The 17,996-nt window shown below is 37.6% G+C and overlaps 1 protein-coding gene across 1 annotated transcript in view; it reads right to left on the reverse strand.

Annotated features, from left to right (window-relative positions):
- The window catches only part of LOC106088824 (uncharacterized), a 381,905-nt gene that overhangs the window by 34,107 nt on the left and 329,802 nt on the right, over positions 1–17,996 (reverse strand). The window contains exon 6 of the mRNA XM_059366031.1: positions 12,550–12,683. Within this exon, the coding sequence (XP_059222014.1) occupies positions 12,550–12,683 (134 nt within the window). The remainder of the gene's footprint in view (positions 1–12,549; positions 12,684–17,996) is intronic.

Consider the following 17,996-nt stretch of genomic DNA (forward strand, 5'->3'; position numbering starts at 1 on the left):
GACGATCAGAAATATATATACTTTGTTAGGTCTCAGATCAATATTTCGATTAGTTACAAACGAAATGACGAAATTTGTATACACCCATCCTGGATAAATATCAGAGGAATTTTTTGCGCTAAGGGCGAGCTAAGTCCCATTAAAAATAATGAAAGAAGCTAATTTTGTCTAGCACTTTCTATACTTATGGTCCAAAAAGTACCCGCGATGTTTATAGCGAGTCAAACCTTAAAATCAAGTTTTTTACCCAACAAATATCTGTTGGCGACCTTTTAATATACGCACGATGTTAACCATGGAATCACCCTAACGTCAAGTTTTTTTTTCAATTTAATTTGTTATTACTTCGTTCCAGAGTTTGATAAGTCAATCATGTCCACTTAAAACATCGCCAATACGCCGGATGCTTGGTGGAACAAACTCTCATCTCTTTTGATTCGCTCACAAGCCTAATTGGCTCATTTGTGCAAATACGAATCCTCGATTGATTGTTGAAAACACAATGCATCAACATAAAGTGATTGTTTGTGCGGTATACGGGCGGCCGTCGTCATCCCCATAGTTACCTTGAATGGTGTTAGTTATCGCGAGATGATTGCATACTTCTTGTGGACAGAAATTGAGGGTATAGACCTGGGCGATCGTTCTAACAGGATGATGTCACTTGTCACACAGTCAATAAAACAATAACTGGTGCGCTACACTTCTCATAGCGGTTTTATCTTATGTCATGCCGAAGATAACTGTTCGTATCGATCATGTGATTTGACACTAATCGACTTCTTGTACATTGTCAAAAGTGTATGCCTAAAAGCAGACAAGTAATAACGTGTTAAGTTCCACCGTACCTAATTTTGGATACCCACCACCATGGAAAAAATAACCATTACTTTGTTCCTCTTTTACAACTACTCCGCAACCATATCCTTAGTAATGTGCAAATGGAGGCTGGTCTGGATCATATTTGATTCAGGTCGCGAGAACTCTTATACAAGTCACAGTTTCAGTGAAATACGGCAACAATTCCGCTTTTATGGGCTTTTAAATCGGCAGATAGGACTATATGGCAGCTATATCTGAATGTAGTTCGATCTCCACCATATTTGAGTCGAATGTCGGGAGGCTTTAATCAAATTACTATTTACAATTTCAGCGGCATCGGATAATTGCGGCTTTTATGGCCTGAAGACCCTAAATTAGCAGATCGGTCTATATGATAGCTATATCCAAATGTGGTCCGATCTGAACCATATTGGAATCCGATTCCGTGAGGCTAAAAATAACTCACTGTTTCTACTTTCATCGAATAAGATAATATATGCGCCTGATACGGTCTTAAGACCCTAAACCGGCATATCGGTCAGCTATATCTAAATATAATCCGATCCGAACCATATTTCGGTCGGATATCGGAAGGCTTCACTATACTGATGTGTTCCTCCTTGCTGGTTGCAAGCCAGCGAGAGCACTTCAATAATATAGTGCAACTTTGCATTAGAAGCCTATTTTAGACTCAGCTTGGATCTTTATTGAATGCCTTCAGATGGGGAGAACCATAGAATTTATAGTAAAAATTGGCTCGATCAGAGTTCATCGATGGTTCCCCAAAACCAATGCATTTAATATTTTTTCAAATATTAAATTTTTATATATAAATATGTACAACGCTATTAATATACATACAATTCATAATTCTATTAATATATATAAAAATATGTTCCATTGCATTCTTCCAAAAAATACTGCGGTGTCAGCATGAAGAGGTCAGCGGCCGTGCTAGTGAAAAGAGGTCACTGGCACTTAAATCTTGTGATTTGTTGTTGAGGTAATATCAGCAACGGCCTCAGTGTAATTGATATTATCTTTGTTTATACCACGCTATGAATATTTTGTTAGTATGTATGAACAGTACCCAGCAAAAACTCTCATTACCAAATAACCAGAGAGGTATGCTCATTCAGAAATATATAACTACTTATTTTTAGGCATCGTTTCTAAAGCTACCAGTAATTCGAAAATAAGTACTTACATATGCCTAAGCATGCAAGTTGTCAAAAAATTATGACATTTTATCTTAGTTGAACGTTGCTCAAAAATAACTACTTAGACTCATACAAGTTTGCGACTTTCCCCACCACAGCGTTCTCAATGCTCAGTTTGTTTGAATAATAAACAAGTAAAAGCGTGCTAAGTTCGGCCGGGCCGAATCTTATATACCCTCCACCATTGATCGCATTTGTCGAGTTCTATGTGCGGTATCTCTTTTTAGACAAACATAGAATATTGAATAAGAACTGTTATGCTATTGGAGTTATTTCAAGTTATAATCCGATTCGGACCATAAATGAATGCTGAACATTGTAGAAGTTATTGTGTAATATTTCAGTTCATTCGGATAAGAATTGCGCCTTGTAGGGGCTCAAGAAGCCAAATCGGGAGATAGGTTTATATGGGAGCTGTATCAAGCTATTGATCGATTCAGATCATATTTTACACGTATGTTGAAGGTCATGAGAGAAGTCGTTGTACAAAATGTCAGCCAAATCGGATGAGGATTGCGCCCTCTAGAGGTTCAAGAAGTCAAGATTCCAGATCGGTTTATATGGCAGCTACATCAGGTTCTGTATCGATTTACGCCATACTTAGCACAGTTATCGGAAGTCATAACAAAACACTTCATGCAGAATTTCAGCCAAATCGGATGAGAATTGAGCGCTCTATTGGCTCAAGAAGTCAAGATCCAAGATCGGTTTATATAACAGCTATACCAGATTATGAACATTTGAATCATACTTAGCACAGATGTTGAGAGTGATACCAAAACACTACGTGCACACTAGAGGCTCAAGAAGTCAAGACCCAAGATCGGATTATATGGCAGCTATATCAAAACATGGGCCGATTTGACCCATTTACAATACCAACCGACCTACACTAATAAAAGGTATTTGTGTAAAATTTCAAGCGGCTAGCTTTACTCCTTCGAAAGATAGCGTGCTTTCGACAGACAGACGGACGGACATGGCTAGATCGACTTAAAATGACATGACGATCAAGAATATATATACCTTATGGAGTCTTAGACACATATTTCGAGGTGTTACAAACAGAATTACGAAATTAGTATACTCCCATCCTATGGTGGAGGGTATAAAAATGTATATGAATAATTCAAATTATAAATTAAATTAAAACTTTACCTTCATCGCTGCCGGGAGTTGAACCAAGAAGCTTCCGTTTTCATAGCAGACGCTATACGCATTCATCTACATTATTATTGTTTGAATAAAACACTACTTTCTCCTTTTAACATTAGGTAACAACACAAAAGCAAACTTCATTTCTTTAAAGTTCAAATAAATTTCATCAAAGATGGCCATGCCTTTGTGTTTATTTTTGACATGTGATTTAAGTAGTTTTTGCGGCACAGAGCGTACATTTACAATAGAAAGGTCCCGAATTCGAATCTCGGAGCAGCAAAATGTTTTTTTAAATTTTTTATTTCTTTTAAATTACGCCTACAGCATGCGGAACAATCAACGGATTTGTGAGGAGGTAGAACAAATTAAAAATATTTTTTGTGTTAATAACGCCACAGTATTTTCCTCCCAGTGCTACTAAGTGGTGCCACTTTGCGGCAAGCCATTCGGACTCGCCAAAAAAATTGAGGCAAAATTAAAATTTTTTAAATTAAGCACTTATTTGTAATACCATTACAAATAAGTGCTTATTCTTGAGCTCCATCGAACGTTGTATGTAATGACATTTGTACTACCGGTAACACAGATGGTATTCCTGTTGATAACTCGTTATATTTTAGCAGCTAGTAAATCTAAGGATAATGAGTTATCCATTATTTTATATGCCAAGAATAATGACATGTACTTCCCAAGTTTTTGCTGGGTACTGACTCTTTGGTATGAGTACGCTAAAATAGAGGCATACCCAGGCATACCAGTTCATCTGGAATGTGTAAGATAGTTCCTAGTCTCGAATCCTCGGCCGTACTAAAATTCACTGGGATTTCTCTGTGTTCAGGTGCGAGGCACAGGTTTAGGTTACTTCATAGTTTGTAGAGCGCACAGGAAGCCGATTACTCAACCTAACCTAACCTAATACGTGAATATATTTTAAATTGTCAAAAATAAAATCGAAAGATCTTTATGGGTGCTACATGAAAAAGTGAAGTAACATGCCTATTTAAAATTTTTTTAAGTTAGGATCGGGGTTTGTTGTGTTTAGTCACGCCTTTGCAGAATCACTATGAAAATTATCGTATCTAATTTAGTTTTCGAGATGAAAATTTTTTGCAAACTTCAAATGCAGATCATTTAAAAATTTACCTCATTATTGCAATATTGCTCGTGATCAGAGTTGGAACAATATCTTAAACTGAACCTATTTCCACCAAAATGCATACACATAGTAGAAGTTATAGATTAAGACATTATAAAAATTTAGATTATACCGGTTGATGTATTCAGTGAAATGAAGTGAAGAGACCGTTGTGCAAAATGTTGAAAAAAATGGTTGATTGGTGCATTTACGTAGGCTCTAGAGATGAAAATAGGGAAAAACATGTATATGGGAGATATATATTTAAATCTGAACCGAATTCTCTGAAATTCGCTAGTAATCTGAGGGGTCACAAGAGAATCCTTCGTATCAAATTTTGTGAGAATAGGATAACAAATGACCACATCATTCCATGTAAGTCAAAATCGAACGAATCATATACGTACACTTAGTGGCAAAAGATTGTCCACACACCAAAATATGTAAATGTTTGGCAAAATATCTGGACCGAACAAACATACAAAAAGGTTTTCTATAATAACAACTTTACCCAGTGCACATAATTTCTGGTATGTTAATTTTAGCTCATACGAATTTGATGGCACACATTAGGACACTTTCGGAAAGAAAACTATCAGTGTTAGGTATTTGAGATTGATTCGAAGCAGAAACTTAATTCGATCAGAAGACTTTGCGCTTTTTGAGTCTCAAGGGTTTTTTTAGTTGAGCCACACGAAGTGGAGGTCATGGCGGTGCAGAGGGAGCATGTTCGTCTATGACACTAAACGCCCAGATTCAAATAATGTATGTTCGCATGGCTTTTGCAATCGCACTTTTTACAATGTATATCTGCTGGAAACATTTAAAAATTGCAACTTACATAGTTTACAGAAAGTCAAGACTGAAAAATATTGCATAATTTTACACTCTACTATTTATTTCGCAAACTTTTCCTTACTTTTGAAATTTTGCAGCATATTTTCACAAAATATCGCTGCTCATTTATTTTTCCGTTGTGGCCAACTGTAAAATATTCAACAGCAACTTCCTACAGTAGCCATTTGGACACATTCACACAAGTTGTGTCATTGTTTTGCTTTCGAAATAAATTACTCATCATTAGTCCACTTGTGACAAGTGCTTTTTCATTAGAGCCAACAGAATGTTCAAAAGTAGTGTAAAATACAACGAACGCATAGCAAGAAGTCTTTAGACCAACCCAAGTATGCTTATCAGCACACCGCCCACCCACAGTCATCAATGTTAGAACTCACAGTTTGAAGTAACCGCAGCAAAGATCGTCATCATCATCGCCTCCGTTATCAACATCAGCGTTTTCCTCATCACCAGCTATCACCACTCGAGCATTCAGACAAAGTCAAGTCATTCAATTGGCGCTGGCGAAGATGAACGGTTAAAGGATATGCAAGGAAGGATGCTCGGATAGATGCTCACAAACATCAGAAGAAACAATTGGAACAACAACAACAGCAAGAAAAAAAAAAAACTAGCAAAACACAAAATCTAAGGCAGTCGTCGAGATTTACTCGACGCTTGTTGCGATAAAGCATTTAAACTTAAAACCACAATAACATTGTTTTCGTTTCGCTATTTTTGTGTGATGCCATTGCCGTTGCCGTTTGCCACATTATCCATTTGCTGGGGTGTAGAACAGCTTAAAAGGATAGTTTCCCTTCGACTTTGAAAACATCCACAGCCACTGCTCCTTGCTCCACTTAATCACTCAACTGTAAATCTATTCTTTTGTTAACTGTTCGCTGGAGATGCACTAACGACACACTGTGGATAAGGCAAGTTTATACAAATGTACTATTCAATAGATTTCTCGAAGACGCCACTATGGACCACGAAGAAAATTGTAGTCATTTTTTAAAAACAAACAATAAAATTGTTATCCTGGTGGGATGGTATGATAAAATATGGTTGAGGTATTCTTAGTTGGTGATAGAACTCTCTAAATGAGAAAGGTACAATACTTTTCATTGCATAGTCAGATACATTGGAATGCTTTGATGTGGATAATTTGTGAACAAATTATGAAAGTTTATCCTTGATTTCAGATAAACTTGAAGGTGATATAAAAAATATGAAACTTCAAGACAGGTATCAAAAATGGTGAAGCCACCACAGAATATCCTCGACTGTAATATACGGTCCATTTCAGAACTTAAGAAAAAAAAACGCGAGAACTCATTTCGAGGTGATCTAAACTATAGCGAATTTAATGGAAAAAATATATATTGGCTTATGAATCGTTGATTTATTACAATAATACCTAATATGGGGACCCAAGTAGGGAGATGTGGTTTAATCCTGAATTTTAATTTGTCACCATATGTTGATAAATATACTTTTTGGGACTTCGGTATATGAAAAGGGCAATGACCTTGACAGTTATGACTTATGTTAGTTTTAATACCCTTGAAATATTGGTTATATTCACATATTGATCTACAATCCTACAAAGTAGATAAATTTGTGATCTTCCCAACACTGTTCGTCGATCTAGTCATCTTTGTTCGAACGAATGAAATTTTGCGCAGATACCACTTATTGGCGCTATGAAGTTTGGGGTCACAAAATAACGTCCCAAACATAAACTTAAAAAATGTCCCAAACATGTATATAGAAAACAACAACAAACCATTGAGGCCTATTTTCGTTGTTTTAATGACTTTTTTCATGTTGCAATGAGTTTGCCTGTTTAGAGTTTCTTCAGACAAATCTAAACTGATCAATTAATTTTTGGTGACTTGGGGATGTTGGAATCCAAGAAACAATTCTGATAGGTTTTAACTTGGCAAAATCCAGGCTTATCTTGGTCTTCCTTCCTTCATTTCAATTGGGACATTAGCCGCGGTGTCACCTTTAAAATATGTTAAAGGTAGCTTAAATGTATCACGAGTTCACCCGTATAACGGTAAAAAGAGGGGTTGGGGTGTTGTCATCATCCAAATCAGCCTTATTTGCGCTCATGATCCGACGAAAGACAAGGACGAACAGACTTAGGACATTTTGTACGAGCACTTAGAGAGACAATACGAACTCTGTCCCGCCAATGATATTAAAATCGATCTGGGAGATTTTAATACGAATATAAGGAAGGAAAATAATTTTGGCCCAACAGTTGGAAAATTAAGCCTGAACGAAGAATCTTCCGATAATGGATTGAGGCTAATAGACTTTGCCGTGGCACAGAACGTGATAGTAAGCAGTACCCGATTCCAACATCGAAGGATTCACATGGCTGCCACCCGATCAAAAAACGAGAAACCAAATAGATCATATTGCGACAGATGGAAGGCGTGTTTGATGTACCATAATCCTACAAGCGACCATCCATTCGGCAGCAAAGGTTCTTAGCTATCTTAATGTGGTCAGAAACGTATTATCTGACACTGCACGGAAGCTGGTTTTCGGAAAGCTGCAAACACAACAGATGGCAATGCCATACTGCACATGGCTGACCCAATTGCTTGAAGAAAGCATTCCCTGACCCGAACGTATTCCATCGAAAGAGCCGCAACCTCCCATACTTGGGTACCAAAAGTCTTTCCCAAGGAACGCAGGTACAACCAGGAGTGTCAAAGAGCTACTGAAACCAAGAATGCGGCATACAGGACAATATTACAGTCAGCAGTAACGTGACAGCTCAAGGAGAGTTATCAGGAGAAAAGGCGAGAGATGAAAAGGTCTCTTCCGCAGGAAGAAGAAGGAATTTGAAAGATGTGAGTGTGAGTAAAGTCCGAAAAGTCTACCAAAGAATCAAACATGAGACCGATGGCTCTTTTTATTGAGTGTATACATTATAAATTATAAATTTATATAGAATTAGAAATACCTCAGCGCATCAAGGGCATTTTTTTGAGGTATCTGGTAACAGTTTTAACAATTGTGTAATGTAATAATTCAACGTTATGTTTCAAATTAATTTAAATTGTAACTGTACAATAAATTCAACAAGTTGTAAAAAGGGCAGTTGATGGGAATATTTGGAATATTATATAAGAAGCATTTCTATGTTTTAAGCTAATAAATCTTTAGGTTTTGTTTTAAATAATGATGGTGAACTAGTTTCAAGTAAGAAAGTTGGTAAATTGTTATATTCAATACAACAAATATGCTCTATTCTCTATTTTTGTGTAGACATATCCTCCTGCAGAGACAAATAATGAAATCTGATAACTGATAGAGATATTGTGCAAGGGATATTGAAAGAACTTTTTTCCCAGCTGTTTGTTTCCGACGATAGCGGCGAAGAGAATATCGCAGAACCAATCCCTGATGATGGTATAGAATTGTTACCAAACCCCACAACACCACCCAAATAGTAAGTATTTTCCGACTATTGCAATATGGGGCTCAAATAAGAGGGTTTTTAAAGTGGCACACAAATCCGATATATATTTTCAAGGCCAACTTACTGAGTGGCCTCCCATCCCCCAAAACACCCCCCAAGCCAGTCATGTTTGCCGACTATGGAAATATGTGGCTCAAATAAAGGTATGTGGGAGTAGACCACGTATCTGATATCTGATACATTAGAGGCCAACTGTCTAGCGGACGTCCAACACCTTAACAACCCCGAAATAGGACGCATTTGCTCACCAAGACAATTTGGGTCGTAAAGAGAGTGGAACTAAATATTTATAGTTTTTAGGGTCAATACCCCAAACCGGACATATTTGCTGACTTTTGCAAAAAGGAGTTTAAATGAGATTAGAAAACGAATTTGATATCCAATTTTGAGGGCAATGGCAATATGGGGTTCAAATAAATGATAATAGAGATATGAGAAAAGAGTACTTTGCTAGTATATTTTCCGGGCATAGTGTTTGAGGGACCACCCAATCGCCAAAACAACCCCTAAATCGGGGATATTTACCTACCATGTCAATGTGCAGCTTAAATGAAAGGTATTGGGGGGTAGAACAAGAATTAATACCCATTTTCGCAAGAATTTATACCCAAAATACCCCAAAAACAGCAAGCATCGCAATATAGGGCTCAAATAAAGGTATTGGGTTGCCCAAAAAGTAATCGCAGATTTTTCATATAGTCGGCGTTGACAAATTTTTTCACAGCTGGTGACTGTGTAATTGCATTCTTTCTTCTGTCAGTTATCAGCTGTTACTTTTAGCTGCTTTAGAAAAAAAATGTAAAAAAAGTATATTTTATTAAAGTTCATTCTAAGTTTTATTAAAAATGCATTTACCTTCTTTTAAAAAATCCACAATTACTTTTTGGGAAACTATATCCAACTATGAAACGATATGCATTAGGATCTCATCGCGTTCATTATTTGGGGATTCCCCTTACAGATACGCTCGTGAGAAAACCAAGATTGGAGAAAATCCAATTCCCATAGATGGGAGGCGGATTTTCCGGACAGTCCGCCATCGGTCATTGGTAGATAAGAGTGCCCTGGCAGTTCGGCATCTATGTATGTATAGATTTCCACCTCACCAGCGAATGAGCCCTGGTCATGGCTCTTCTATGTTTCATAGTTCGACAAATAGCAAGTACTAATGAACGTTTTTCACGTCGTGAGTTTTTCTTTGGTGGGATGTCCGTCCGTCTCCTCATTTCCCGGAATACCATTGTGTACGGGTCGTCGAATTCTACACATTGAGCGCAGTCATACCAAGGTCTTATCGTCCCCAAATACAGCATCCGCCTCTCAATCCTATCAATTTCAATTTCGGGAAAGTGAATCCTGCAGATCTTATAATGAATTGGTATCGGTGCCACTTAGTCTAGGACCTTCCTCGCATGTACCCTACGCATCTATAGTATTTTATATAGAATTGTAGCCGATCTCTCCCAGCCTGAGCACAACGCTGGTGCCGCAGTTATGAATATATACTCAATATGCTGCTTGTTCGGTATCGCTCCCAAACCTGTCTGTGCTGTGGATTTCTACGCTCCCATAATTCTCATGCAGACCCGTCCTTGGACCATCTCGAACGCTCCGGTACAGTGATTCACATTCAGTGTCTCATAGTCTTATGTTTGGACTGGTCTCGCAATGACCATGTACATTCACTATATCATCATTGGAATGACATCTCACTGCAAAAAAAAACACCATCATACGGTTTTTTTCTTCCGTATTTCTCTTCTAGGAATATTTTGAAGTGAGCTTTAGGCCTAGATATTTGGCTTGCTGCAGGAACAAATAAACAAAACAAATATATTGGGATATATTTGTTATGCCTATTTGAGGGAAAAATGTATTTCACATGGGAAGTGTGAGCGTGACATAAATTTCTAGTGGAACTCGTGAGTCATGTGATTTTTACTCGAGATTCTAACCTAATCTCGTCAGTGAAATTTCATTTTTAACCCTATTCTTGAGTCACTCACAACTCAGGCTACATTGGTGTTTGACACACACACATATGTTATTCCTTAGTATTCATTGACCACTTTGCAACCTTTAACCGTCAGCATGTTTTTTAATCAGACACTTAGCTGTTAGGCGGACGGAATGAATGAGACTTGTGTTCTGGCAAACGTGTTCAATTTTAAGTGGAGCTACATAATCTTGAAGCTTTCACAGTCCTGCCATGACAGGCCTTTAAAACCTTTCTCGGAGAAATTGCTAATAAGTCGCTTGAGTCACTCCCTTAGACTTCAGTTTACCAGGAATAGGTAATATACTTCCTGGTCTAACAGGTGAATATTGAATAGATTCGGTATATAATCAATCAATATTTTCTTTTAGAAGGTCAAGACCTCAAATCGAAAGGAAAATTTATATGGGGTCATATCAAGATATTAACCTATTTGGCCCATTTACAATCCTTAATAGCTGATATCTGAAATTAGTATAGTGCGAACGCGCTAGTTACACAAGGGGACATTTTAAATTTTGTGCTCATGCACGACAAACTCGTAGTTTCGTTTTGATCACAATGTTATTACGTGATGATATTGCCCCGAAATAATTAAACCCCACTCGTCTATTGACGAAGAGCCTGTCATGTAACGGTCATAACTGTCCTGTTGCCGGCAGCAAAAAATCTGTGAAAAATAAGACCACCAGATACGGAAACACACAACTATAGCGTTTGTTTGTGTGTTCGATTTGTTAAACAAGACGTCATCATTTAAATGTAGTTCTAGTCGGTTGTTGTTTCATCCTTCTTCAGTTGCTCATCATCATACGATCTTTGGTCGTTATATGAATATTTCCGCTTCAATAAGAATTTAACTTTTTGTTGTCTTTTGTCCTTGCTGTCGTCGTCATCGTACTGTTTTAGTGTTTCCACTGGCCACTGGTAAATAATACTGCAAAGCAGGGGTAAACATATAATGTCCTTTCCTTCTTCTAAGTATGTGCAGTGGGGGGTATGTTCAATCTCTAGCTTTGGGTATAAGGATATAAGCAATAATAAATATTTATAAATTGATTTCATATTTTATGGTTTATGTTTGGTGTTTGTTTCTCTTGTGATGGTGATTTTTGAGACAACGAAAGAGCTGGAGCAGTGGCTGAATCTATGAAGAACTGTTCATCCACTAACACAAAATGTAAACATGGTGATAGAAGTTAGAAGAATTTATGAGTTGAGATGAGTCATATGAAAATAACAAATTTGTACATAATTTTTAAAGATTTATTTATTGTGAATGCTATATAAGTACATGAAAGGGGTTCCATAGCATTACGAATGGTCTCAGAGTTTTAGCTTCTGAATTATGACTTATGTGGTAATACAATAAAATTAAGTAGTTTTAAGCTCCATCAAAGTATAAATATTACTATTGTCTTGTTTTTTGAAATATATTTTAATGTAATGTGATATGATCTAGAAGGCAACACATTTAGATATAGCTCTCAAATTCATAAGTGGCGTAATAAATTAAACAAAATACGAGTAAAAGTAAGGTATGAAGAATGCTTCCACCAAAAGTGTGAGTAAAGTTTAATTCTTGAATTGAATTTAAAAATTTTGTTATTACACAGATGCTTTAAGTCGAAATATTAAACAGAATATTTGCTTCCCTTTGAAAAAAAAAATTGTTGAACCAACTGCGGCGCGATACTGTTAACAAAAAATACTTGCATTTAATTAACCTTTCAGTTTTAATCACCCCTTGCGCTAAATGCCTTAATAATTTCTCTAAAAATTACCCAACGTTATAGTTTTTTCTCGGTAATGTCATTCTGAAATTTATCCACATAAACTTTATATGGCTATAGGTATGTGTATAGGTTGTACTTACCACAATTCCATTAATAGTCCATGTCAAATTAGCAGCTGGCTTAGAGTATTTAATTGAGCAATTGCCATCAACCAAATCACCAATACGATATCGTGGCTGTATGCCCGTTACGCTCGCTTGCTCCTCTGGTAGTTCTATGCAGGGAGCGAAAAGTGCCCACCAAATTTCACGAAAAGGATTAAGGAAAAGAGACGAATAAAAAACAATTGGTTAGAAAAAGTGTAAATGAGCTTACAAAAAATTGAGTGAAAACTATTAATTTCTTTGGTTTTCAGCAAGCAAGATAATTGTGGTTTGCCGTATACTCTCGAAAGAAAAATTATAATACATTAACAAAAATGTTAATATAAGCAGATTTCGTAGAAATAATATTATTTTTTGCCGCGTGTAATATTAGATTAGAATTGGCATTTATAATTGCTACGATTATTATTTTTGCTACAAAGTTAGGTTCATCTGACAAAAAACTAACGAACTTTGCATATTCATCAAATTTCCTAAGAGTCGGTAAATAAGTGAATAAATTATTGCCGTATTAGTCCAAATCGGATGAAAATGTATAAAGGAGCTAAATTAAAATCTGAATCGATTTCTATGAAATTCACCGGTATTGCTGGGAGTCATTAGGGAATCTCTCGTGTAAAATAGAGGTAAACAAATTGCGATCGCACGAACATTGAGGAAATTGGGCTGATTTTCGTATCTCATACATGGTCCAAAAAGTTATGAAATAAGGAAATTTGAAGGTAAGTTTGAAAAAATCGAAGGAGGCAAAAAAGTTTAAAAATATGAAAAAAAAACATATTTATACCCACCACCTCGGGTATATATGCAAACCACCTTTCATCAAAATTCAGTGAAAATTTCATACCTCATGTCCCATAGCAGTTATATCAAAATATGTTCCGATTTGGACCAAATACTAATAAGTATAATAGCTATATCTAAAAACAAGTAAAAAGGCGTTAAGTTCGGCCGGGCCGAACTTTGGATACCAACCACCTCGAGTATATATATAACCTACCTTTCATCAAAATCCGGTGAAAATTGCATACCTTATGTCCCATAGCAATGTATATCGAAGTATGTTCCGATTTGGACCAAATACTAATAAGTACAAGTCATTGTTCAATTGTGTATTACAAAATATTGGTCTTTTTAGTAGCTATATCTAAAAATAAACCGATCTGAATCATATACAATATGGATGTTGAAAAGCCTAACATAAGTAAATGTGTCAAATTTCAGTTAAATCGGATTATAAATGATCCTTTTTTGGGGCCAAGACATTAAATCGAGATATCGGTCTATATCGGAAGCTGTATGCGAATCTTGATCGATCTAGACCAAATTGCAGAAATATGTGGGGGGCTTAATATAACTCTTTGTCCCAAATTTCGGCAACATCGGACAGTAAATGCTCCTTTTATGGGCCCGAGATATCGGTCTATATGGCAGCTATATCCGAATCTTGATCGATTTGAGTGTAATTGAAGAAGGATGTCGCAGGGTCTAACAGAACTCACTGTCCCTAATTGCGGCGACGTCGGACATTAAATGCGCTTTTTATGGACCCAAAATATTAAATCGAGAGATCGGTCCATATGGCAGCTATATCCAAATCTATACCGATCTGTGCCATTATGCACAAGTATGCCAAGGGGCTTAACACAACTCACTGTCCCAAATTTCGGCGACATCGGACAATCAATGCGCCTTTTATGGGCCTAAGACCTTAAATCGGAGGATCGGTCTATATGGCAGCTATATCAAAATCTGGACCGATCTGAGCCGAATTGACGAATAATGTGGAAGGGCCTAACACAACTACACGTCCCAAATTTCAGCAAAATCGGATAATAAATATTGCTTTTATGGGCCTAAGATCCTACATCGAGAAATCGGACTATATGGCAGCTATATCCAAATCTGGACCGATCTGAGCCAAATTGACGATGGATGTCGAAGGGTCTAACACAACTCACTGTCCCAAATTTCAGCAAAATCGGATATTAAATTTAGCTTTTATAAGCTTAAAACCCTAAATTAGAGGATCGGTCTATATGGCAGCTATATCCAAATCTGAACCGATCTGAGCCAAATTGACGAAGGATGCCGAAGGGCCTAAGACAACACACTGTCCGAATTTTCAGCAAAAGCGGATAATAAATATGGCTATTATGGGCGTAAGACCCTTAGTCGGAGGATCAGTTTATATGGCAGCTATATCTAACTCTGAACCGATCTGAGCCATATTGACAGAGGATGTCGAAGGGTCTAACACAACTCACTTTCCCAAATTTCAGCAAAATCGGATAATAAATGTGGCTTTTATTGGCCTAAGACCCTAAATCGGAGGATCGGTCTATATGGCAGCTATATCCAAATCTGGATCGATCTGAGCCAAATTTATGAAGGATGTTGAAAGACCCAATAGAACTCAATGTCCCAAATTTCAGCAAAAAGGGCTTTTATGGGCCTAAGACCCTAAATCGGTGGATCGGTCTATATGGCGGCTATATCAAGATATATTCCGATATAGCCAATCTTCGAACTTAACCTGCTTATGGACAGAAAAAGAATCTGTGCAAAGTTTCAGCTCAATATCTTTATTTTGGAAGGCTGTAGCGTGATTTCAACAGACAGACGGACGGACATGTCTAGATCGTCTTAGATTTTTACGCTGATCAAGAATATATATACTTTATAGGGTCGGAATGGATATTTCGATGTGTTGCAAACGGAATGACAAAAAGAATATACCCCCATCCTTCAGTGGTGGGTATAATAAACCGATCTGAATCATATACGACACGGATGTCGAAAAGTCTAACATGAGTCATTGTGGCAAATTTCAGTGAAATCGGATTATAAATGCCCCTTTTCTGGAGCCAAGACTTTAAATCGAGATATCGGTCTACATGGCAGCAATGTCCAAATCTGGACCGATTTAAGACAAGTTGCAGAAAAATGTCATAGAGCCTTACACAAAGCACAGTCCCAAATTTCGGCGAAATCGGACAATAAATGCCCTTTTTATGGGCACAATACCTTAAATCCAGAGATCAGTCTATATGTCAGCTATATTCAAATGTGGGCCGATCTGGGCCAAATTAAAGAAGGACGTCTAAGAGCCTAACTAAACTCACTGTCTCAAATTTCAGCGACATCGGACAATAAATGCGTCTTTTATGGCCCCAAAACCTAAAACCGAGATATCGGTCTATATGGCAGCTATATCCAAATCTGGGACGATTTGTACCATATTGCAGAAGTATGTCAAGGGGCTTAAGTTAACCCACTGTCCCAAATTTCGGGGACATCGGAAAATAAATGCGTATTGTATGGGCCCAAAAACTTAAATCGAGAGATCGGTCTATATGGCAGTTATATCCAAATCTGAACCGATCTGAGCCAAATTAACGAAGAAAGTCGAAGGGCCTAACACAACCCACTGTCCCAAATTTCAGCGAAATCAGATAATAAATGTGGCTTTTATGGGCCTAAGACCCTACATCGGAGGATCGGTCCATATGGCAGCTATATCCAAATCTATACCGATCTGTGCCATTATGCACAAGTATGCCAAGGGGCTTAACACAACTCACTGTCCCAAATTTCGGCGACATCGGACAATCAATGCGCCTTTTATGGGCCTAAGACCTTAAATCGGAGGATCGGTCTATATGGCAGCTATATCAAAATCTGGACCGATCTGAGCCGAATTGACGAATAATGTGGAAGGGCCTAACACAACTACACGTCCCAAATTTCAGCAAAATCGGATAATAAATATTGCTTTTATGGGCCTAAGATCCTACATCGAGAAATCGGACTATATGGCAGCTATATCCAAATCTGGACCGATCTGAGCCAAATTGACGATGGATGTCGAAGGGTCTAACACAACTCACTGTCCCAAATTTCAGCAAAATCGGATATTAAATTTAGCTTTTATAAGCTTAAAACCCTAAATTAGAGGATCGGTCTATATGGCAGCTATATCCAAATCTGAACCGATCTGAGCCAAATTGACGAAGGATGCCGAAGGGCCTAAGACAACACACTGTCCGAATTTTCAGCAAAAGCGGATAATAAATATGGCTATTATGGGCGTAAGACCCTTAGTCGGAGGATCAGTTTATATGGCAGCTATATCTAACTCTGAACCGATCTGAGCCATATTGACAGAGGATGTCGAAGGGTCTAACACAACTCACTTTCCCAAATTTCAGCAAAATCGGATAATAAATGTGGCTTTTATTGGCCTAAGACCCTAAATCGGAGGATCGGTCTATATGGCAGCTATATCCAAATCTGGATCGATCTGAGCCAAATTTATGAAGGATGTTGAAAGACCCAATAGAACTCAATGTCCCAAATTTCAGCAAAAAGGGCTTTTATGGGCCTAAGACCCTAAATCGGTGGATCGGTCTATATGGCGGCTATATCAAGATATATTCCGATATAGCCAATCTTCGAACTTAACCTGCTTATGGACAGAAAAAGAATCTGTGCAAAGTTTCAGCTCAATATCTTTATTTTGGAAGGCTGTAGCGTGATTTCAACAGACAGACGGACGGACATGTCTAGATCGTCTTAGATTTTTACGCTGATCAAGAATATATATACTTTATAGGGTCGGAATGGATATTTCGATGTGTTGCAAACGGAATGACAAAAAGAATATACCCCCATCCTTCAGTGGTGGGTATAATAAACCGATCTGAATCATATACGACACGGATGTCGAAAAGTCTAACATGAGTCATTGTGGCAAATTTCAGTGAAATCGGATTATAAATGCCCCTTTTCTGGAGCCAAGACTTTAAATCGAGATATCGGTCTACATGGCAGCAATGTCCAAATCTGGACCGATTTAAGACAAGTTGCAGAAAAATGTCATAGAGCCTTACACAAAGCACAGTCCCAAATTTCGGCGAAATCGGACAATAAATGCCCTTTTTATGGGCACAATACCTTAAATCCAGAGATCAGTCTATATGTCAGCTATATTCAAATGTGGGCCGATCTGGGCCAAATTAAAGAAGGACGTCTAAGAGCCTAACTAAACTCACTGTCTCAAATTTCAGCGACATCGGACAATAAATGCGTCTTTTATGGCCCCAAAACCTAAAACCGAGATATCGGTCTATATGGCAGCTATATCCAAATCTGGGACGATTTGTACCATATTGCAGAAGTATGTCAAGGGGCTTAAGTTAACCCACTGTCCCAAATTTCGGGGACATCGGAAAATAAATGCGTATTGTATGGGCCCAAAAACTTAAATCGAGAGATCGGTCTATATGGCAGTTATATCCAAATCTGAACCGATCTGAGCCAAATTAACGAAGAAAGTCGAAGGGCCTAACACAACCCACTGTCCCAAATTTCAGCGAAATCAGATAATAAATGTGGCTTTTATGGGCCTAAGACCCTACATC

Source organism: Stomoxys calcitrans, chromosome 3 (assembly GCF_963082655.1).
Source record: "Stomoxys calcitrans chromosome 3, idStoCalc2.1, whole genome shotgun sequence".
Lineage (NCBI taxonomy): Eukaryota > Metazoa > Arthropoda > Insecta > Diptera > Muscidae > Stomoxys > Stomoxys calcitrans.